Here is a 23,009-nt window from a genome sequence, read left to right on the forward strand (position 1 = left end):
ATATAACGTAACGATCAAGTCCGAGAGAGAAAAATCACTACGTCAAAGTCACGGAAACGTTTAAATAAGTATCAGATTGTACCGTTCCTGTTTTGACCTAGACGACATTCCTTTTGGAATTCGTTGCTATCAACTTACACTGAGTATTCCACGGTGGACTATAGGCCATAACCATACTTGATCACAAATTAAATCATGACACACATACAGCTAAAGGAGGGCGAATACACATCGACAATTTACTCTTTGGTAAGAACAATCTCCTGTTTATGATCATGATATTTGATATATGACTTTGATTCATGTGTGTTGCCCAAAAACTCTTGCACTTACTCAGCATGCTCAATAGCTTTATTTTGTTTCCACTTCTTCATTGGATGTTCAAATTAGTTTTTGTTATGTTTATAGGTTTCACCCTATTCTCTGAGAGGTGGACAGACATTGCCTTCATTAAATGAACTTATAAAATCTATGCCTGTTCACTTCTGAGTTCTCAACACAGGCATGCTATATATGGTTATTTAGATAATTTATTGTAGAAGAAAATGGTACTAAACACTTTTGCATTGCATTTCGTATAAAAGCGAAAACGACTACAACACACGGGAGGGGGTGGTTTACGTACCTCATTCGGAGTTAGATACCTTGTGTTATTATTATACTATAGGGTAAATTTTTTTCTCAGAAACAAGTGCCTGTGGTTCTCAAACATTCAAAAGAGAATATATTATATTGGAGGCCCTAAATTGGTAATGTGATTATGTCGTGTCCCATTGCTTTCTTCGTGAGATGAGGTCTGCTAGGTTAATATGAAAAAATAATGAATATAATGTAAAGTCATTCTAAGAAATTGAAGTCCTATATGATATATACAGTCATTTTACCGGTAACGAATATTTGCCAGTATCAAATAATTTTTATAAAAAATATTGGAGAAAAATGAAGTTAAGGTTTTATAAAATCCTAGCTAGGTATTAAATTATAATACAGAAATAAATATTCTATCCGTGAGTGGAGTTGTTTGACATTTGCACGATTATTTACCATATTATTTACAAATTAAAAAGGTGACCCAGATATGAGTTGCCGGAAGTGCAAGGCAGAAAAAATGAAAGTGTGAAAACAATTAAGCCTTACTATGAAAATAAGATTGTTATTGACCCACATTTAGTAGATTATTAGTAATTATAATCTATTTAATAAGATTATAATCATATCAAATAATAATTGAGCTTTGAATGAAATTACGACTTCAAAAAGAATCATGTGTAATTTTTCCTAGTTTTGGTTCAGTGTGATAGAAGTATTATTTGGCTAGATATATTGATAGATATACGGGCAAAACAAAGGGAAATTGCAATTACTTATCATCAATTATTGTTATAAAGTTGTATTCATGAAAGTTTAATTTCGTATATTCAAGACCAGTTTCAATTTGTTGGGAAAACGGTACGATAAAAATAATCAACATATAATTTGTTTAAATAACATATTCCCACAATAATTTTTCCTTCTTCATTTATAAGTCTATTGACATGTACCTTTGGTGTATTTTTTAAATTGATCGTCCCCAAAATATTCTGTCTGAAGTGATAGAGGGCTCTTGATTCGATACCGGAAAACGAATTCGAAACTAGGAAAATGGAGGGGGTGCTGAAAATTACTATCTCCGTAATTCATCCTTCATATTTTCGGAAGTTTGTTACCACAGTTTAGAAGGACAAAGAAACATGATTGAAACAAAAAATGAAAACAATTGGAATCCCGACAATAATAGTCACATGCACGATGAAACCGCATACTGATTCGTTACCGGTAAAACGACCGTTTGTTATTTTTGATTTTGTGTAACAAGATTAAACATGGGCCTTATGTTGCAAAAATACTTATGATAAGACTTATCAGGGCCTCTGAGGATAATTAAGTGATACCCCTATATGATAAATCGAACTTTACATAGATTAATTAGTTTATATCTGATTTATCTTGTGTGGAGACATTATCACGTTAGTCCATTGAAAAATGGAAAATAATTCATTTTATCTGTGTGAATTTTGCTGAGATAAGCCTTATTTAGACTTTTAACTAAGATTTGGAGCACCTATCATGGTTCTGTCAGGCCATGTTACAAACTGGTACAAAATCTTGTATTCTGTGTATCACTAATATTCCCTATCAAATGTAAAAATGAATATCAGATACATCGATCAAGACTAAATAAGAGACCCAGTCCTTATTGCAAAAACAATACACATACATTAATTAATTAGTATTGGTGATTGTGGAATGGTCTTTTTGATACAATTAATATGAATGATCTTATTTATATCTATCAAATGTATTTAATTAACCAGATTAAAGACCAAAGGTACAACGATGCTGTTCATCTTCTTAGCAGTCAGGTTCAAGGACACACCAAGGTAAATTACTTTGAGAAAAATAGTGTCTCTAGTCTATAAAAGATTATCTGTTGATTTCAAACAATACCAGTTGAAAGAGTTATGGAACCTTGGTAAATATCTTCACTATGCAACTATGTTCAGAAATTCATTGCTATAGTTAAAATTATACAATTTTTTTTTTCTATTACAATTGGTAAATCATAATTTCAGTATTATATATTTCTATTGTATCTCACAACATTTTATATGATGTAAACATATAAGAAAGCTCTATGTTGTTCTCCATAGCGATAGTGCACACTCTGCAGAGACTCTGAAGCCTACTGGCTTCGTATTTTGCGTGCCTCACATATGCTTATACATGTAATGTTTAATGCTGATGAGCGTACTGCTCAAAGTTGAAATAAATAATAATAAATAAATAATAATTATAACTAAATTGAACACAGCAAGAAATATTTATAAAACGAATACATGTACACATCCTAAATTTCCTCAGTCCAATAATCACGCCATAATAAAGTTATCTAAATCAAGAATTAATATTTAATTACATGTACTTAGTCTAATCTGTAAAATTTTGAAAAAGTTTTTTTCCTTTGTTTAGTCCAGAGCTGCATTGTCTTTGCTCGGCTACTGCTACTTTCAAATGCAAGACTTTGTTAATGCTGCTGACTGCTATGAAGGACTGAGTATGATGCATCCAGAGATTGAAGACTACAAACTGTATTATGCCCAAGCTTTGTACAAAGCCTGTCTCTATCAGGAAGCTATGAAAGTGGCCTGTCAGATTGATAATCCTGAGTACCAGAGTCAGGTATTTTATGCTTTTCTATCCATGAAGATTTATTTTTTAGGTGTACATGCATTCATTTGTCTTCTCTTTAGTTCCATAATTTTGTTGAAATCAGCCTTTAAAAAAAAGAAGAATTGAAATATCCTTGTAATGAATTCATTTTTTTTACATTACAAAATAATGTTTGAAGTTGAATGGTAATATAAGAAAGAAAGACGATGTAAGTACTGGAGTATTATGGCCATGCAAGTCAATTTATGATTTCCAACCTTTAATAATGCATCGTTAATTTGTTGTTTATGTTCTTTGTTTTCATCTATTGAAAGGTGGTCATTCATTTTTTTTTAGTTATTTTCAAAGTTATTTTGAATTGGTATCTATTTTGACATGCATCATATTGTTAATTGATGAAAAATACCACTTTATGAAAATGTAAAGGTTTTGAATTTCATACAAGAATCATCATGATCTTTCTAATTTTGTAAAAAAAAAAAAAAAAAAATACAGAAGAAGTCATGTTATATATGGGAATGAAATTGTAGCAATATACATATGATATAATGTGTATTCAGTCATGAAACAAATTGTTATGTGAAATCATTTGTTCTTTTATTTCATACTACATACAACAAAAATTGTGATGATTTAAAATGAGAGAAAAAAAGATTTATAATTAAACTTTCGTAATTTTTTTTCAGATAACAAAGCTACAAGCTGCCATTAAATTTGGAGAAGAAGACCTACCAGGAGCTAAGGTTAGTTGCATGCAGTATATATATGACCCTAAATATTCATATATTTAGAACATTGAAATATGTTGTTCAAATCATATTGTATATTAGATAGATGTTTGTCCAGTTTGTTGATTTGGAGTATTTGTTTTCACAACAGAGTTTAGTGGAGCAGTGTCCTTCAGATGACCCAGATACTGAAATAAACCTGGGATGTCTGCTTTATAAGGTAATGTAATATTGACGAGATGGTTAAAGAAAATAATTCTTAAGAATGAAACTGTATGACTGTATAATATGTGTAAAAAAGATATATTTCAGGTATTAAAATTCAGAATTTGAAATCATTAGGGTATATTTGAGATGTTTTTGTTTGATCAGGACAAGTTATACGAAGAAGCTTGCCAGAAATTTACCACAGCAATGGCAATTCTGGGCTACCAGCCCCAGCTCTCGTACAACATCGCTCTGTGTCACTACCAGATGAAACAGTATGCCCCTGCCTTGAAACACATTGCAGACATTATAGAGAGAGGAATCAGAGAGCATCCTGGTATATACCTCAATCCATAATTATTTTGCAATGTTGAATATTGCTTATGTGCAATTTTTGATGTGATCTTTATATGCTTTCATATATTTATAATGTTATACATTCTATGTGTTTTGTCTTGTGAAAAAAAAGTAGGTTGTTTTAACCTATCACTGAGTTAGGGGTAACAAGTGATGTCTGGTTATCCAACTGGCTGTTAAAATTTAATCCATCCAAAACAAAAGCAATATTTTTTACACTCAAAACAAATTTTTATTCTCCAAAACTCCACTTCCAAAATAGTTGGTTAGAATATGTTTCATCACACAAACACTCAGGATTACTTTTTTGTCAGAACCTTTGCTGGTCAGAGTATATCGATAATATTGTTAAAAATGCATACCAAAGACAAGGCCTGTTGAAGAAGCTCAAATTTAGCATAGGAAGAAATACTTTATCAAAAATGTACATGACTTTATTCAACCTTTAATTGAATACTGCTGTTGTCTGGGATGGTTGTTCGTTACAAGATGTCGAAAAATTAGAAAAAGTTGCAGCAGGAATCATCACTGGCTTACCCATATTATCTTCAAGAGAGTCCCTTTATTTAGAAACAGGTTGGATGCCTCTTTCAGAGAGACCAAAATTAGCAAAATTTAGCACAATGTATAAAATTCATAATAATTTAGTACCAGATTATTTAAAAAGAAATTTTCCCTTCTATCAGGGCTTTAGAATCGAATTACAATACACGCAATCGAGAAGACTATACTATTCCAAAATGTAGACTAGAAATCATTTGTTCCTGACACGATCAATAAATGGAATAGTTTAAGTTTACTAATCAGAAATAATTCCTACTTTACAGGTTTCAAAAGCAGTATTCAATTAAACCAAAGAACAAGATACGGTATTGGCATTATTTGGCCGCAAAATTTACGATACTTTCAACGTATAATGTCTGCGTTATTGAAGTTGTGCATTGTACTAAATATGTTATCTACAGGTACTACAATGACGTCATTTTTCATTATGATGTCACTAATGAGCGCTAAACATGGAATGATCGTTTAAAAATGCGTTACAATATGATGTTTTATGAGTAGTTTTCGTTAAAATTAGACACTTTCACATGCGACAACCACTTTTATAGTTTACACGCCGGCTCATGATTTTATCATTTATTCATACACTAAAAATGGTGTTGGTTGTCACGTGTGAACAATATGAATTTTTTAGAAAATGAATACAAAAAATGATATCTTACTGACGTCAATAATGTTTTTATCTATTGTTATCGACGTCAACAACGCTATCGACGCTGAGTGAGAAGCTGATTAGTAGAATGCATTTAGAATTGATAAGTTACTATTCTGTTAGCCCTAAATAATGTTCCACTGATTCTTAAATCATGCATACAGTAATACAGTACAGCTTACGAACACGTACGGTGCGACACGGCTCAACAACACCCGGTGTATAAATATATATGTAAAAAAAAAAAATGGAGGATTCAAGAACAATACTTTTTTGTTTTATTTAGTTATTTTTAACAAACTTAACTATGTATTAATTTACTAAAGAGAAACTAAAGGGGAAAAGTAGAAAGCAACAACAACAACAAATTACAAGACAAACAATGCTTAGACCTATACAATTGTTCTGGTGGATATCGCCGACATATTGAAAGGCTTAATCGAAACACTTATAATTTCTTTTTTGTTTAAATCATGTTTAAGTCCATTTGTAACTATAATATAAGATCGTATAGGCAGTAGTCTGATCAATTTAAATAGCGCGTAGAATTATAACGGTAGAACATATATTGTCTCCCCTAATGTTTTCTCACGAACTCTATTCAACGAAATCAAATCTAAGGGCTGATGCAAACAATTGTGCTTTCTCAAAAAGAATGATATAGTTTTATATTTTGTGTTATTTTAATTTTTTTTTCTATAATGCATGTTTGTGATGTACATGCACATGTCACATTGTAGGAACGTAAGTTTACAGTTTTAGGTATAGTGATGTTTGTCGAAGCGAGAGAACAAATAGTGCTGCGAACAGTATTTAGATCGTACAATGTACATTGTAGAAGGAAAATACGTAAATAACTAATATCTGGAGGGACAGTATCACGATTTTTATACGGTTGTTAACTAGAATAGGTTAATCTTTATGCTCGTCATTTCAATCTTAAAATCTTAAAATATCTCTTCGGAAAATATTTTTATTGGATCAAAACAGTGCAAACATTCAATAAGAAATCGAATCAAAATTTCTAGAGAAGTGTTTCTCATTTCTTTTACAAAACATGTTTCTTGTTTTGAAAATATTTCCCCAATACGATATCTTTCAGATAAAAAACTACATATATGAAGGAAGCAATGCAATCTTTTTTTTTTCTCCTTTTTTTTTTGGGGGGGGGGGGGGGTCTTTTGTTTTTAGCTCACCGAGACGAAGTCAGGGGGAGCTTATGCTATACCCTCGGCGTCGGTGTCGGCGTCGGCGTCCGGACCTGGTTAAAGTTTTTGTTGCAGGTCATTTATCTAAGTTATTACTTGTCCTATCTTCACCAAACTTGCATGGATGATGCATCTGGACCTACTAATGGACTTGAAAGACTTGGATGCTGAATCTGAGTTCTAAATTTCAGATGCTGGAGGAGGTTAAGGTTGTTGGACCAGGTTAAAGTTTTTGTTGCAGCTGCCCTTTGATAGCAATATCTAAGTTACTGCAGGTCCGTACTTCACCAAACTTGCATGGATGATGTGTCTTATGATACTGATGCACCAGACAGGCTTGAGTGCTGAATCTGAGCTATAGGTTTCGGATGCTGGAGGAGGTTAAGGTTTTTGGAGCAGGTTAAAGTTTTTGTTGCAGGTGCCCTTTGATAGCAATATCTAAGTTACTGCTGGTCCGTACTTAACCTAACTGGCATTGATGGTGTGTCTTATGATACTGATGCACCAGGCAGGCTTGGATGCTGAATCTGAGCTATAGGTTACAGATGCTGAAGGAGGTTAAGGTTTTTAGAGCTGGTTAAAGTTTTTGTTGCAGGTGCCCTTTGATGATTATACCTTAGTTACTACTTGTCCTAACTTCACTAGACTTCCATGGATGGTGCATCTAATGATACTGATGCACCAGACAGGCTTGAATGCTGAATCTGAGCCAAAGTTTTCGGATTGCTGGAGGAGGTTAAGGCTTTTAGAGCTGGTTAAAGTTTTTGAAATAGGTGCCCTCTGATGATTATATCTTAGTTATTACTTGTCCTAACTACACCAGACTTCCATGGATGGTGTGTCTTATGATACTGATGCACCTGACGGGCTTGAATGCTGAGTCTGAGCCATAGGTTTCAGATGCTGGATATGGTTTGTTTTTTTTTGAACAGGTCACATGTTAAATAGATAATAGTACTATTTCAAACTTGCATAGTTGATTAAACTGTAATATGAATGAATCACAGAGGAAGCTTCAGATGCAGAGCTTGATCTCCATTATCAAGGATGCTAAAAAATATATCTTAGTTATTACAGGTCCTTACTTCACTAAACTTGAATGGATGGTGTGTCTTATGATACAGATGCACCTGACAGGCATGGATGTTGAATCTGAGCCATAGGTTGCGGATGCTGGAGCAGGTTAAGGTTTTAATTGCTAGTGCCCACTGATGATGATATCTTATTTATTACTGGTCTGAACTTCACCAAACTTGCATGGAGATGCGTCTTATGTATACTGATGCACCTGACAGGCTTGAATGCTGAATCTAAGCCATAGGTTTCGGATGCTGGATGAGGTTTAGTTTTTTTGGAACAGGTCACATGTTTTATAGATGATATCTTGCATAGTTGATTTAACTATATTATAAATGAAACGCAGGGGTTGCTTCAGATGCAGAGCCTGATCTCCATTATCAAGGATGCTAAAGAAATCTCCTACCTCATTCAAACCTCGATAGATAGATGTGTTTGTTGGTAAATGATATAACATGATTCCTATGATATAGTATTGTATGGTATGAAACAATATTGTTTAATATGATACAATATAATATCATATGTAATATTATAAAAAGTTATATGATGCGATATGATATTGTATCAATTTTTTTGATATTTGATGTTATGATATTGTAACATGATATCGTTATGTATAGTATTGTATATTATGATACAATATTGTAAATTATTATATTGTATTATTAATTAATTATTTTATCACATGATACTATTACATAAGATATTGCAAAATATATAATAGTGTATCCTATGATACAATATTGTATATTCTATAATATTGTATCATACGATATTGTATAATATGATATTGGTTTCTGTAAAATAGAATTATATCACATGAAATTGTATAATATGGTACTGTAATATTATATAATATCGTATCATATGATATTGTATAATATGATATTGGTTTATAATATGATATATTATCACATCACATGAAATTGTATTGTATGATATTGTAAAATATATTATTATATCATATGATACAATATGTATAATATAATGTTGTATTATATATTTGACTTTATCACATAATATTGTATCATTTGATATGATACAATTTTGTATCAAATTATATTGTATCATATGAAACAATATCATATTATGTTTTAAAAATGATACAGTATCATACAATATCATACTTTATTTTACAATATAATATCATATGTTTCAATGTTATGTTGTATTATGTAATATGATATTGTAATATAATACTATATTGTTTTATATATTATGATATTGTATTATGTGATCAAATACAATAACGTATAACACAATACAATGTCATATCATACGTTACAATATCATATCTCATCATTGTTTATTATGGTATTTTATTGTATTATATGATATATGTTGTAAATATGATAGGATGCAATTTTTAATTTTATATAAGTGTATTGATAAACATATGAACATATGATTATCATACAATTTTTTAACAGATGATATACGATATTGTGTCAAAACAGAATCCATGAATATCCAAGATCATAAAGTATGATTTTCATTTAATATGATAAAGGTGGTCTCATAAAGGTGAAATCTCATAAGGGTGATGTCTCGTCTCGGTGAGCTTTGTAATCTGTGATTACCTATGTTTTAACATGCCTCGATATTGCTCACTGTACGCGTAGCTCTTATAAGTATGTACGGGTAGGTCTGATTTGCAGATGAAATTCTGTATGCGTAGCTTCGAACATTACAATGAGCTATAATATTTTTGTTGACTGAAATTACGTTTTGTAAGACTCGTTTTTTGAAAAAAGGCTAGAAAAACAATTAAGAAAAAAATCGGACACAAATGTATACAAAAAAACCAAAGCCCATTAATTTGTAAAATATTATTTCCCGTGCTTGTGCGGGATGTCATCTAGTTATCTATACTTCTATATTAAAATAAAAGACTCAAGTTTTTGGACTTTAATACCAAGAAATCGGAAGAGAAGTGTCTTTTGTTTTATATATTTTAAACATCATTGGTACTTGAAGATTACCAATTTGTTTTTATATCTTCCCAATCAAGCTTCGCTTATTAATAATCAACGAAAATTCCTTATAAAAATCTGGAAATCATCTGGATTTTTTGGATTTTACATTCTTGCATTACAGGTATATGGGAGGCATTTAATTAATCCAAAACCTATATAGTTGTTTTCAAAATAGCACTCGTTTGCATATGGCAGCTATGTAAAAGGATGTGCAATGTCGATTAAAAAACTATTAATTACAAAAAACTGCAGCAAAAATATTTGTTTTCATCATTGAAATTTTTGGAAGTGATGAGTTCATTCATAAAATGATCATTCTATTAAGTTAACTTACCATTACAAACCAATGCTTAATTATAGAACTACGCGTACAGTAAAATTCTAAATATATGCTTTAAATTGCGTTCCGCGTACAGTATGAAATAATGACAACTCATGATATTCTGAGGATTTTTTCTACTTTTATTTACAATGGTATCAAATTATCAGATTATTCTCTTAAAGTATATATCTACTTCCACATGTCCCCTATTCAGTCGTAATATATTAATGATCATTTCAATTTTGGCATATATCTTCAATTTATATATACAGCTACTTGAGATATATTGACAAAACCGCCAGTAATTAAAGATATTTGTAAGAAAATGCACTAGTAGCTGACTACATAAAGAGAGATATCTGAGTAATTGTGTCATAATATTATGTGGATGACCTGATAAAATGTTGATATTAACAACCCTTGAAGATGTCTTCAATCTTTATGTACGGCTACTTGAGTTGCATGAAAAAATTGTCTTTAAAACAGAGATAGTTGAAACGAAATGCACTGGTAGCTGACCAGATTAAGAGAGATATCTGAGTAATTTTGTTGTACCGTAATATTAAGCAGATGACATGATAGATTGTTATAATTAATAACATTTGTTGATTTTTTCAATCTGTAAGTACAGCTACTTGAGTCAACTGGACAATATTGTCTAAAATAGAGATATTTTAAACGAAACGCATCAATTATCAATGAGAGTATGTGAGAAATATGAGTAAATGATGAGATAGTGGAATGTACATATTAAGAACACAAATAGAAATCCTAGGTATGTTTTCTCACTAGGACAGTAACTAGTAACTAGAAGCCAAGTTTCTTTCATCTCGTAGCCAGTTACTAGTAGCAAGCTTTTCTTACTTCTCGTAGCCAGTTACTAGTAGCCAGTTACTAGTAGCTAACTTTACCTATCTTGTTGTATATTCGTTTTTATAGAAGGAATCGTAGAATCAGTGGATCGGTATATAAAGTTCCTTCCGTGATTTTGTCTTAAAGTTTTTTACTAATCTTTATAAGACACTTTAAACGTTTAGATAAAGTTCCTTCCATGATTTTTGACTCCATCTTTATCAGACATTTTAAACACTTAGATAGAGTTCCTTCCATGATCTTGTCTTAAAATATTCGACTTCATCTTTATCAGACAATTTAAACATTTAAATAAAGTTTCTTCCTTGATCTTGTCTTAAAATTTTTGACTTCATCTCTATCGGACATTTTAAATATTTTGTTCAGACATCATTTATTTGAAGAAACTGAGAGAGAGAGAGAGAGAGAGAGAGAGAGAGAGAGAGAGAGAGAGAGAGAGAGAGAGAGAGAGAGAGAGAGAGATTTCAATTGTAATTCACTAATATGTTATCGTTTAAAGTAATGCACATTGTAATAAAATCCAACAAAGCAGTTCCAGTCCACATACTACACCTGTCAATCAAATCAGCCCGCGAGCTGCTCCGCGTACTCTTTCTGGGATAAAGTTTTTCAAGTCCAAAGAAAATAGAAATATGTTTGACAATAAAGTATTTTATAGTGTTTTTAATGTATAATATGATTCTTACACACTCTATGTGTGAAAGTAGTTTTTTTTTTACATTCTACGTTGTTTAAGCAGAAAACTACACGTGTAAAATCCATCTCTCTCTCTCTCTCTCTCTCTCTCTCTCTCTCTCTCTGAGTATAGATTTGGGTGCGAACAATAATGTGAAACATGAACGGATCCAATTTGTTTTTAACATCTTTCAAGTCCAGTCCAATCATTCCCATTTTCATTTCTTTTTCATCCAATGATATTTTTAAATTGAGATTGCTTATCAAACTTTCAGAGAGTCGAAGACCCCCCTCCCCCTTTTCTCCTACCTTCTTCGAGTTCATTGTTCATGCATTTAAAATTAAGACTTGTTATCAGAAAGATTATGAAAGCTTTTGCTTCCTGTACTTTAGTGAATAACCAATGGAAGCCGTAAGGTACTTGTATTTACATGTGACTGACTCACTACACCTTGGAATAGTGTCTCAAATCAACAGAAATTTTCTTGATTAGAAAAGATACAATGTGGCATAATGCATAAGAAGTAAATACATGTAAGTCATATAGGCGAAAATGTATACAATTTTGTATTTAAACACTTATAATTTCAAAAGTTCAATGAAATTGAAATGAAACGCATGCAAATTTAAACTTGTTATCTGCGGTTCACAAGCCCGAAACTCATGCACAGATACCGGTATGTTTTACATCACAGGTAGACTTACTTCTCCCGTAAATATGCATGGCGTCACGTTTAAAATTTCGACGTTTTGCTAAAAATGGAACAGTTTTCAACATAAATTTCATGATATATATGTTTAAGTCACATATATAAGTTATATACCATTGGATTTGATAAATTCAAGGCTTTTTTTAATGTTTGGTGCTGTGCATATTTGAAACACGGCAAATTTCAGCCATTAACGTCCCTTGTTCTTAAACCCCTGTCCTATTTTTGCTTCGGCAAGAGACGACTTAACATCATACACACAAAAATTAGACATAACTGTATCTTAAACTTCGACCTTTTCAGAAAAAATATTATTGAAAGCCCTAATTGCCAATGTGGATTACCAGAAGATTCTTATCATTTGTTTTTTGGTTGTAAAAATTATACCAATGTACGAAATGAATTGTTTTCAAACCTTTTGAACTTAAATCAAATTAACATTATTAATTGTCATTTACTTTTGTGGGGAGATGAATCTCTGAGTGTCAATTTAAACCAACATATTTTTTTTTAGCTATTTATAAGAGATTGTGGCAGATTCTCGTAATTTCAATTTTACTGCCTAGACCAAATTCAAACAGAACTGTTTTTACATGTACGTTTGTTCAATAACTTAACTATATTAGTTATATCCATTTCTATGTACTTTCCATTCTAAACTACTATACAGTTGTAAATTGTTATACTTGGTTAAAGAACCTCGTAAGTTGTAAGAACTTGTGTTCGAACCATTTGTATATGTTTATGCAATAAAATATGTTCAAACCAAGTGATATCTAACTTTGTAGAGTTGAGTGTTGGAATGACCACGGAGGGGATAGATGTTAGGAGTGTGGGGAACACCCTGACCCTGCATGAGACGGCCCTCGTGGAGGCCTTCAACCTCAAGGCCGCCATAGAGTATCAGCTCAAAAACTGTAAGTCTGTCTTAATGCATGCACATTTTATTCAAGCCTTCATGATGAAATTTTTTTATACTAGTATTATGTCTTTCATAATATATTTCAACTCAAATCAAGTTATATGATATCAACAGTGAACAGAAGCTGCATCTTATGTGAAGAGTTAAGGAAGTAGTTTAAGCATACATGTACCTTAGTCAAATCAAATATTATGAAAATTTGAATTCTATTTCTCAAACTGCATTATATATATAGTAATTGATAAAACTAGTAATCTGGATTACAGATTATGGTTCAACAAATTGTAAGTCCAAAAAACAGACTTAGCTCAGTGAAGTCTTTGGCTCTTCTAATTTATCTCTAGCAATCAGCTGTTTTTTTTAGATGTGTACACTCAGATATTAAACTGCTAGAGAAACATCACTTAATGAATAGCTAATGAATATTCATGGACTGAACCTGTTGAATTGTAGTCCAGTTTTGGAGATTTGCTTTTTTGGGCATATTTATAGCATGTTTTCAAATATCACCTGCCCATGCAGTTTCCAAAAATATAAGTATTTCACATCATACTGTTTGAAGTGGAGCTGAATATCTGTGAATTTTGCATATTACCCTACCTTCAGATTTAACTTGTAGTGCAAAGGAGGGAATATGGAGGTTGAATTGCTGTTTTTGATTTTGATATTGGTCAATCATTAAGTTTTCTTCCCATGAATTCTCCAAAGTTTTATTCAACTCTAAAATTTCTCAATATTTAAAGACTAATACAAACTACATTATCTAATGTAAATAGAAATTAATATAAAAAGTATTTAATATGAATAATATATTAAAGCTATTCATGCATCACTGTAGATTGCTGCAGAGAGCTCTCAATAATTAGTTAACTGCATTTTTAATTTTCATGCAAGTCAACAAATCTAAATTGTCGTTATAATCAAAACTGAAGGTCTGATGTATAGTAAAAAAAATGATGCTCATATCATCATAGATCAATATTGTTTAAAGAAATTATAGTATATGTACAAGTAGCCATGCATGTATTATATATCCTTAGCTCCATATGTAGTATTAAGTTAGTGTTAATAACAAAGAGTTAAACAAAAGGTAGAAGTTTGTCTAGCATGTAACAATAATTCTGCCCAATGTTAACATTGGTGTAACAATGACTTATTAGGTTGGTGTTTTACCCTCCGTCTCTTTCTTCCAGTTGATGCAGCCTGTGAAGCACTCACTGATATGCCCCCGAGGGCTGAGGAGGAGCTGGATGCTGTGACCCTCCATAACCAGGCCCTGATGAACATGGAGCAGCACCCCACCCAGGGATTCGAGAAACTGCAGTTTCTGCTCCAGCAGAATCCATTCCCACCGGAGACATTTGGCAACTTGCTTCTCCTCTATGTCAAATATGAGGTTAATATTGTTACAAGTAGATGGAAATTAATGTTAGTTTTACATCCAGAAAAGCATGGGGTTTTAACAAGTTTACTTCTAACAAGTTTATCTCTGTTGTTTCAGTATTTTGACTTGGCTGCCGATGTACTTGCTGAGAACTCTCACCTGACTTTTAAGTTTTTGACACCTGTAAGTAAAGTATCATATTCTATATTATATATACTCTAATGATTTTATTTTGTAAAATAAGAAAGCTGAATATTATAATCATAAATGATACTGCATATGTGATTTGAGGTTGGATCGTAAATCTTCATGACAGTGATGGTACCTGACTTTTCTTTCAGTATATGTACGACTTTCTGGAGGCTGTGATCACCAGCCAGACATCTAAGGAGGAGGCCTACAGGAAGTTGGAGGAGATGGCCAAGAACCAGACCGAGACCCTCAGTAAACTCACCAAACAGGTACTAGCAGGCAGGGGCCACTTAGGGGACAAATTTACCTTTTTACCTCAGTATTGTTAAGTCAGTTTGAAATTATTCAGTATATTAAATGTCAATATTTTGTATAATGTATCAAATATGGTATTAATTAATAGTTTACTGAAAATTACAGCATGTCAAAGTTGGGCTCTAAAATTATAGTACGACAGTCATATTGTATAGAGATTTAAACAAATGTAAAAGTCTTAAATGTATTGAAAAAGAAGTTCAACAATAGATTGTCATTTAACATTGAAAATTTAAACACAAACTAATCAATATGTAGGAGAGAATTTAACAACAACAAAACCCTCACAAAAAACAAGATCGGTGCTCAAATTGACTTTGAAATCATGTTTATATCTGCCATTTACAAATTTAATTAAAAGGAAATAGATGAAATAGAATTTTTCATGTGCATCTATAAACAAATTTTGTTTTTTTCTTCTATGTAGTTACATGTTGAAGTTTAAAGTCCTTTAAAACATGTATGATGTAGTAGTTTTATATAGGAATGACTGCATGAATGAATTTGAAAATTTTATCTCTATGTTATGAGGAATAAATGGTGTTCGTAAAAAAATGTAATACAGATCATGCATTTACATACATAATAAATTTATTCTGTCTAGACAGTGACAAATTGAATTTGAACCAATATAGAAAAAAATTCAATTCATCTTCGTAATCAATATATTTTATTGGATTTTAGAGAAGTTATTATGTTTCGCAATGCAAAGGCCAGGGATTTATCATGTTAGAAAGCATAAAATTAGTATAAAAAAGAAATTGAGCAGGGTGTCAAAATAGTATCCTAATGATTTTTCATTCACCACTGAAACTAAGTTTCATTGCAAAACTTGCCTTTTAAAAACACCCTTTTCTTGGCATCATGTGATTTCAATCACAGCTGCAGCATGATTAAATCCCTCCTTGCATCTTTGGAAGCAAATTATAAGGAAATCTGTATAATAAAGCTGGAGATAAATGCTAGCTGGCAACACCTATTGACAGAAAAGACTGTTTTGATAGGTTCAGGCAAATTTAGGAAAGATGTGGGAGGTAAATTATAGATCTGTGGTGATGCACATCAAACGCATTAATTCTCTTTCTGAATGTGTGGATGGAACTAAAGCTAGCCAAGAGAAACAATTCAAAAATACAGAATAATGATAAGACTTTGATGATTGACAAGAGCCAAGCTTAGCATATACCTGCTGATTTATGTCAAGTGATTGAAATCCTGTGATGTGTTAGCATTGCATGTATTTGCACTATGCAGTGTTGCATATTTTAACCAAAATGGTCACTAATTTCAGACACTTAGTTCATCTTCTTATTTATGTACTTGCTCTTTTTAAATATTTAAAGATGATTGAATCAAATGATGATTTGTATTTGAAAGTACAAAAATATAAATCTGATAGGATACTGGTTTTTTGTATGTGTATTTCCCTTTTTCTTTACCTGGAAATTCAAAAAACCTGTGTATGGACAGGGTTTTTTTCTTCATCAATTGATGCAAAGTAATTTGCAATGAATAAAATCAATCAATTATTTAGACAGTTGTAAACAGAAATTTTGATGATACTTGAATTTAGATATCTGTTCACAATTTATTCACCAAAACACAGAATCTGTTGAAGCTCACAAGGTCACACTTTAACATAAAAGAATGATTTTATAAAGGAAATACTACAATACAATTTTCTCATTGAGAGAGAGAGAGAGAGGGAGAGCATTTTAAAAAATTGTAACTGAAAGTGCTTTTATGCAGAATCCATGTTATGTCATGATATTTAAAGCAACGTGATTACTATAATGCAAATAAATGACATTCCCTGTGGAAAATAAACAAAGGATTAAATCGGTTGTAAAATGTAATTGAATCTTGAGAGAGACAAGGAAACATGCAGTTTGTCTTCATTTACCAGAAAATTATAAATCACCTTAGTGTGCATCATTAAACTGAAAGTGATGGATTTTTGAGACTGTGGTATTCTTGTTTTTATTCCAGGTTCAAGAGGCTCGTCAGAACCATGATGATGAGGCTGTCAAGAGAGCTGTCAATGAATATGATGAGGCGCTAGAGAGGTAAGGACGCTGAGCAATATGAATATGATGAGGCGCTAGAGAGGTAGGGACTCTGAGCAATCCAGGGCTCTCAGGAAAACACATTAAGTGCCGTGTAATAGAATGTTATGAAGAGAATATCTTGTTAGCGATTGAAAGACAGAGAAATGAGAGTTCTGATTGCACCTTAAAGAAGGGGTGCCTATGGCATTAACATTTAGATTGAAGTTGTGGCTTGATTTATACTTGTATTTTTGGCCATTAAGTATATTGAATGAATGGTTTATATTTCACGAGAAAAAGAATTGGATCCATGCAACCAGGAAGATAATAATATACTTATGTTCAGATGTCACTCTCACGATAGGTTTTGAGTTTGTATTATGCCTATAAGACTTAGAGAAGATTGAAAGACTGTTCTTTCAATAACAGAAAGCTCTAGATTTATTTCTTGTCCAACAACTGCGGAAAATGTTCCTGAAACAATTATTATACAAAAAAGCATCAGAGCTTTGTACTCTTAGAGTGCTATGAACATTAAATCTATCAATAACAAGCCAATCCTGATTTTTTTTTTACGTTTTCCTATATCTGGTAATGGCTGGTGCAACTCCCACGGCTTGTGACACTAGATCTGATGATCCTGAGGCGAATGGTCAGTCATCTCTGTTTATCTGTCTTCTTTTTGTGGCTAATCAAGCTGAGAGATGGAACATTCTGCTCACTGGCCTGTGTTATCAATAATCCCGCAACTGTGACAGTCGAAAGATGCATACAAAATTAATATTGATCCAGAAACTGAACTGCATTGGACATAGTCCAACTTTTGATTTGATTGACAGCATTAATAGGAACATCATTTGATTTGAATGGCACCAATTGATATGAAAAACAGCTCCGTGCATACTGAGAAGTATCAATATTGAAACAGTGTGGTTAAAAACTGCTTGGTAACCAAACGACTGAATGAAGAATACAAAAAAAAAATAATCATCTGGGTTTTGTAGCAGCTAGAGAAAGAAACCAGACCCAGTCCCCATGGAGGAAACACATTTATTATAGATGTGTCACTGTGTATCTAAATGTAATTAGGAAGAAAATTACAATAAGTTATTGTTGCATCTACAGCGATACATTAATTTGTAGATGTAACAACATTTTTGGATTTTTTTTAAGTGGCTGAAAGATGAGTCTAACTATATATTGCATGTATTTAAACTGATGTTTACGTGATATTATTGTGTTATTGCTTAGACAATTTCGTGACAACGTTTCCTTGCTAGCAAATTAAATAGGCACATCAAATGGGATTAGAAATTACCTAATATGCAATACTGAAAAATTGAAACATGATTAATTTTTTATGCATATCCAATTCAACACTAGCCTTTTCCCCCTCACGCCTGAATAATGTACGTAGCAAGCGGTGTCTGTGCAATGACTGTGCTCATATACTAAATTAGTTGACTTTGAAACACAGTAATGATAAATACTGACATTTCATTCAATAATATTTAAGGACATATGGTATTTTGGTAAGCAAGATCTAAGCAAATGACTTAATAACCTCTCGGCTATAGGACTTCTGTACAGGACTTAATTCACTCGTCAACACGCCAGGCCTTCTGCCAGTTTGTTTCAGTCTCTAAGTACTAAGATTCAGAATCCTTGTTGTAACCTGGACCAAGCTCCATAAAGCTTGCCATCTTGATGGATTGAGCCAACACATTAAGTGAAAATTGACACCATTATCAAGAGCATCATGCGATGACCTTGCTTAGTTATCAGATGTTTGCCATATCTTGCTTTTGGGCTAATTAAGGCAAACTCCAGTCATGAAATAGGTAATATGAAAATAATCAAGATTGATTCATCCTTCCCTTTACAGCTTTGTATTGATTCTCAGATTGGCTGCTACAAGGGAAGGAGACCGGCAGCTAGAACAGAAACTTTTATAAGAGCTTGCTCTGTTTTGTTATACACTGAAGATTTGACGTATGAAAAGTCTGACCCGTCTGACTTATGCATTCATTTCCATATTTTGCAACTGCCCTTGAAACGATTACGGTTTTCTAGCTTGGAAGATCCCCGCCTGACTTTAGTACAACCCAATAGAAAAAGAGGCAGAGTTTCTCCAATCAAATGTTTATTTGTATTTTGTAGATCTAAGTTCTCAAAACATATTCCTTTAATCACATGATATTTATTTCTTTAATATGAATATGAACCACTTTTAAAGTTTGAAATGTCTTGTTAACTAGGTATATACCAGTGTTGATGCAACAAGCCAAGATTTACTGGGACATGGAGAACTACCCTCATCTTGAGAAGATCTTCCGCAAGTCCGTGGAATTCTGTAACGAACACGATGTATGGAAGCTAAACGTGGCCCACGTGCTCTTCATGCAGGAGAACAAGTACAAAGAGGCCGCAGGATTCTACGAACCAATCGTCAAGAAAAACTACGATAATGTAAGCTCAAAAACTACCGCATTGTGAACGAAAGCTAAAGTCTACTGCGATGTAAGCTAAAACCTATCGTTATGTAAGTTCAACAGGTGCGGCAATGTAAGCTCAAAAGCGAGGATAATTTAAGATTTAAAAATAGCAATATATAAAAAAAAAAAACCAGCCGCATTGTAAGCTTAAAAAATAATGTAAAATCAAAATCATAAAGGTCAGGTCAAAATCTCTAACCCATAAATTACATTGTAGGATATCATTGCAAAGTGACCTATTCGAGGTTGATTTTTGGCTTCAGTTTTTTTCCAAAACAAAGAAAAGAATATATCCAACTGTTTTATTACTTGTTTTTTTTGTGCTTATTGCACAAAAGACATTGATATGTTATCAAAAGCATTGTTTTTGATTGTGAAATCCTTCTTTGTTCTTCCAGATTCTAAGCGTCAGCGCCATTGTTCTAGCCAATTTGTGTGTTTCCTACATCATGACCAGCCAGAATGAGGAGGTTTGCATCATTTTTTCATTGCATAAAAAAGAAAGCAATTTACTACAACAAAACATTATTAAGTTATTACCACACCACACAATTATATTGTGCATTTGTTAAGTTTTGTTTGAAGAAGTATTGCACGAATTCGAAAATTCTGTTAAAGGTTTGTGAAAGGTTGTCCCTTGAGCTATCATAGTATGCTATGACAACAGTGAAGTCCAATTATTTTTGTCATGCAACATAAGCTTGAATCCATTACAATTATCCCCGTAAAAAACACATGAAGGCATTGATCCTCTCACCATGATGGTGTTTACATTTTCAAACGGAATATACAAGGATAGTTTGGTATTTTTTCTCATCCAAAACATATCACATTAGTTGTTCCAATAATGATTAATTATTCATAATTGTGGTAAAGAGAGTTTTCCCTCACTGTCATACCATCATTTCAGAAAAAAAAAAATCGGTAGACAATTTAAATAATTTACAGTTTTTCTTAATCACCGGGCATATCCAATGTTTTGGTTTTTTGGGGGATTTTTTTTTTGGGTTTCATTGATTTTTTTGACAAGATTGATACGAAGAAGGCATTTCGTCTTCTTGCGATGTATATGAATATACTAGGGTAATTTGTTTTCTGCTTACTATTTTATCCGTGGTTCATCAATTTACTTGTCGTTTCTTCGACCATTTCTAGCGGTAGATTAGTTTAGTAATGAAAAAGTAAGCGCAGCAAGAATGAGAGAAAATTTTCAGTTTGGCAATCGTAAATGTCTAAATAGAGGCGAGTCTCACCTATCATAGCTGTATGCATCGAAACTAAATGTCACTCAGTTATACGGTAAATTATACAAGCTTAATTCAAGAATGTGCGGAAGCTTTGGAACTATCGTCTCTTTGTGTTTGAAGTCTTGATAGTGCATCATTTTCATTACCAGAGTTCTCAGATTTACAGAATTGTAATATCTTCCCACCTCCTCATCTTTTGTCGTAGATTTTAATGGCTTGAATTCTGATCTTTAATGTCTAGGCTGAAGAACTAATGAGGAAAATCGAGAAAGAGGAAGAGCAATTATCGTACGATGACTCCGAAAAGAAAATCTACCATCTCTGTATTGTCAACCTAGTTATAGGGTAGGTACCGCAAAGAATCATTTGTTTAAACGTAGTTGGGAAATGGGAAAAATTTATATAATATATCTTTTGTTAAAATAAATACTTGCAGTGGTAACATGCGCTCCTATCTATGCTATTTTTGGATACTTAAATAAAGATTTTTTTTTTTAAAGTTCAATCCCGTGTTTTGTAGAACTTTGTACTGCGCCAAGGGTAACTATGAGTTTGGAATTTCCCGCGTGATTAAATCCTTGGAGCCCTACAACAAGAAACTGGGGACGGACACGTGGTACTACGCCAAGCGCTGCTTCCTGTCCCTGATTGAGAACATGGCCAAACACATGATCATGATGAAAGACCAGGTGGTACAGGAGTGCATACAGTTCCTGGAGTGCTGTGAAAGTAAGTAACCACGGGGACTCAGTAACAACAGAGCCTTCATAGACAAGTACACACTCGTAGCCTTAAGGTCAGGTATCTCATCTTGAGATAGACAAGCTTTAACCTCGTACTCACCCACATCATAAAGGCCTAGGGTGTTTCTCACTTTGAGCTTTCAAGACATTGTATTAAAAGATATTACCACTGCTTTAAGAAATGTCAAATCGTAGCATTTTTTGTTTGTAATCATATTTAAAATTTTCTTTCTAAGTTGAATACTTCAAAAACTCGCGCCGATTTCAAACTCAAGATTCTTATAAATCAAGAGATGACACTGTTACAAATCGCGCTACTCTGTTACACTACAAAATGAAGCTCACAACTAAGGTCCTTGCAATAGTATGTTTGAAGGCAATCCAAATGCTGAATCGAAAATCTACTGTAAACCAAGGATTTCTTCTTACTAACGAGCTTGTTTGGTTGTTTCTATGGTAAAGAGAGATTTCAAGAATGAAGTATCTTGTATGATAACATCACATGCCAATAATAAATCTGGTATTCCCCTATTTGCAATTTCCTTTTCGCTGACTATTTTCATGTTAGCTATTAAGCAATGGTAAAAAGTAACATAAATCTGTTCCTCCTTTATAAGCTCAGACCTCAAACTGTTGTAAAATGTACTTAAGAGCGATCTTCCAATGGTGTTAGTGGTATTCTCTATAAATCGCTTCCTCTGCTGCTCTGCATATCTCCAACCCATTCTCTGTCGTTTTTCCAGTGTCAGGGCAATGACCATTGATCTTCTGTATGCAGATAAAACCCAAAAGCAACGAGACTTTTTTTAGTGAGTGGATTTTTTTTGTTATTTTAGTGTACGGAAAAGACGTTAAAGCCTTGATTGAGCAGCCATTGGAAGCCGAACCGATGCATCCTGGGAAAAACACTGTGACGTACGAAGCTCGTCTCTTGAAAAGTTTATTGTTGCAACTGATTTGAAACACTGCTTATTTTTTAAGCATGACCAGATTTATTTGAACTGTGATAGAAAACTGATGACCATTTGTCTAAAATAGTTTTGTTGAATAAACTTGAAGAACATTTTTCTGTTTTTTCTATGCACAAAAAATTTCACGATT

At 32.6% G+C, this 23,009-nt stretch overlaps 1 protein-coding gene across 4 annotated transcripts; it reads left to right on the plus strand.

Annotated features, from left to right (window-relative positions):
- Positions 1–89: 89 nt before the first annotated feature.
- Positions 90–22,972, plus strand: LOC105318631 (intraflagellar transport protein 70A). 4 transcript variants are annotated; one of them, XM_034458252.2, is made up of 18 exons: positions 90–249; positions 2,355–2,420; positions 3,010–3,219; positions 3,389–3,418; positions 3,897–3,953; positions 4,090–4,158; positions 4,311–4,482; positions 13,351–13,479; positions 13,751–13,768; positions 14,678–14,880; positions 14,986–15,051; positions 15,210–15,329; positions 17,365–17,441; positions 19,682–19,892; positions 20,317–20,388; positions 21,407–21,510; positions 21,686–21,894; positions 22,745–22,972. In XM_034458252.2, the coding sequence occupies exons 1-18, from the start codon at positions 196–198 to the stop codon at positions 22,867–22,869; spliced, it is 1,992 nt and encodes a 663-aa protein (XP_034314143.1). In that variant the 5' UTR covers positions 90–195; the 3' UTR covers positions 22,870–22,972. The 4 variants fall into 4 exon arrangements, with proteins under 4 accessions (XP_034314143.1, XP_034314145.1, XP_034314144.1 ...); XM_034458254.2 differs by lacking the exon at positions 3,389–3,418; XM_034458253.2 differs by lacking the exon at positions 13,751–13,768 and having other exon boundaries at positions 91–249.
- The last annotated feature ends 37 nt before the right edge of the window (positions 22,973–23,009 follow it).

The sequence above is a fragment of the Magallana gigas genome, chromosome 7, assembly GCF_963853765.1.
Source record: "Magallana gigas chromosome 7, xbMagGiga1.1, whole genome shotgun sequence".
Lineage (NCBI taxonomy): Eukaryota > Metazoa > Mollusca > Bivalvia > Ostreida > Ostreidae > Magallana > Magallana gigas.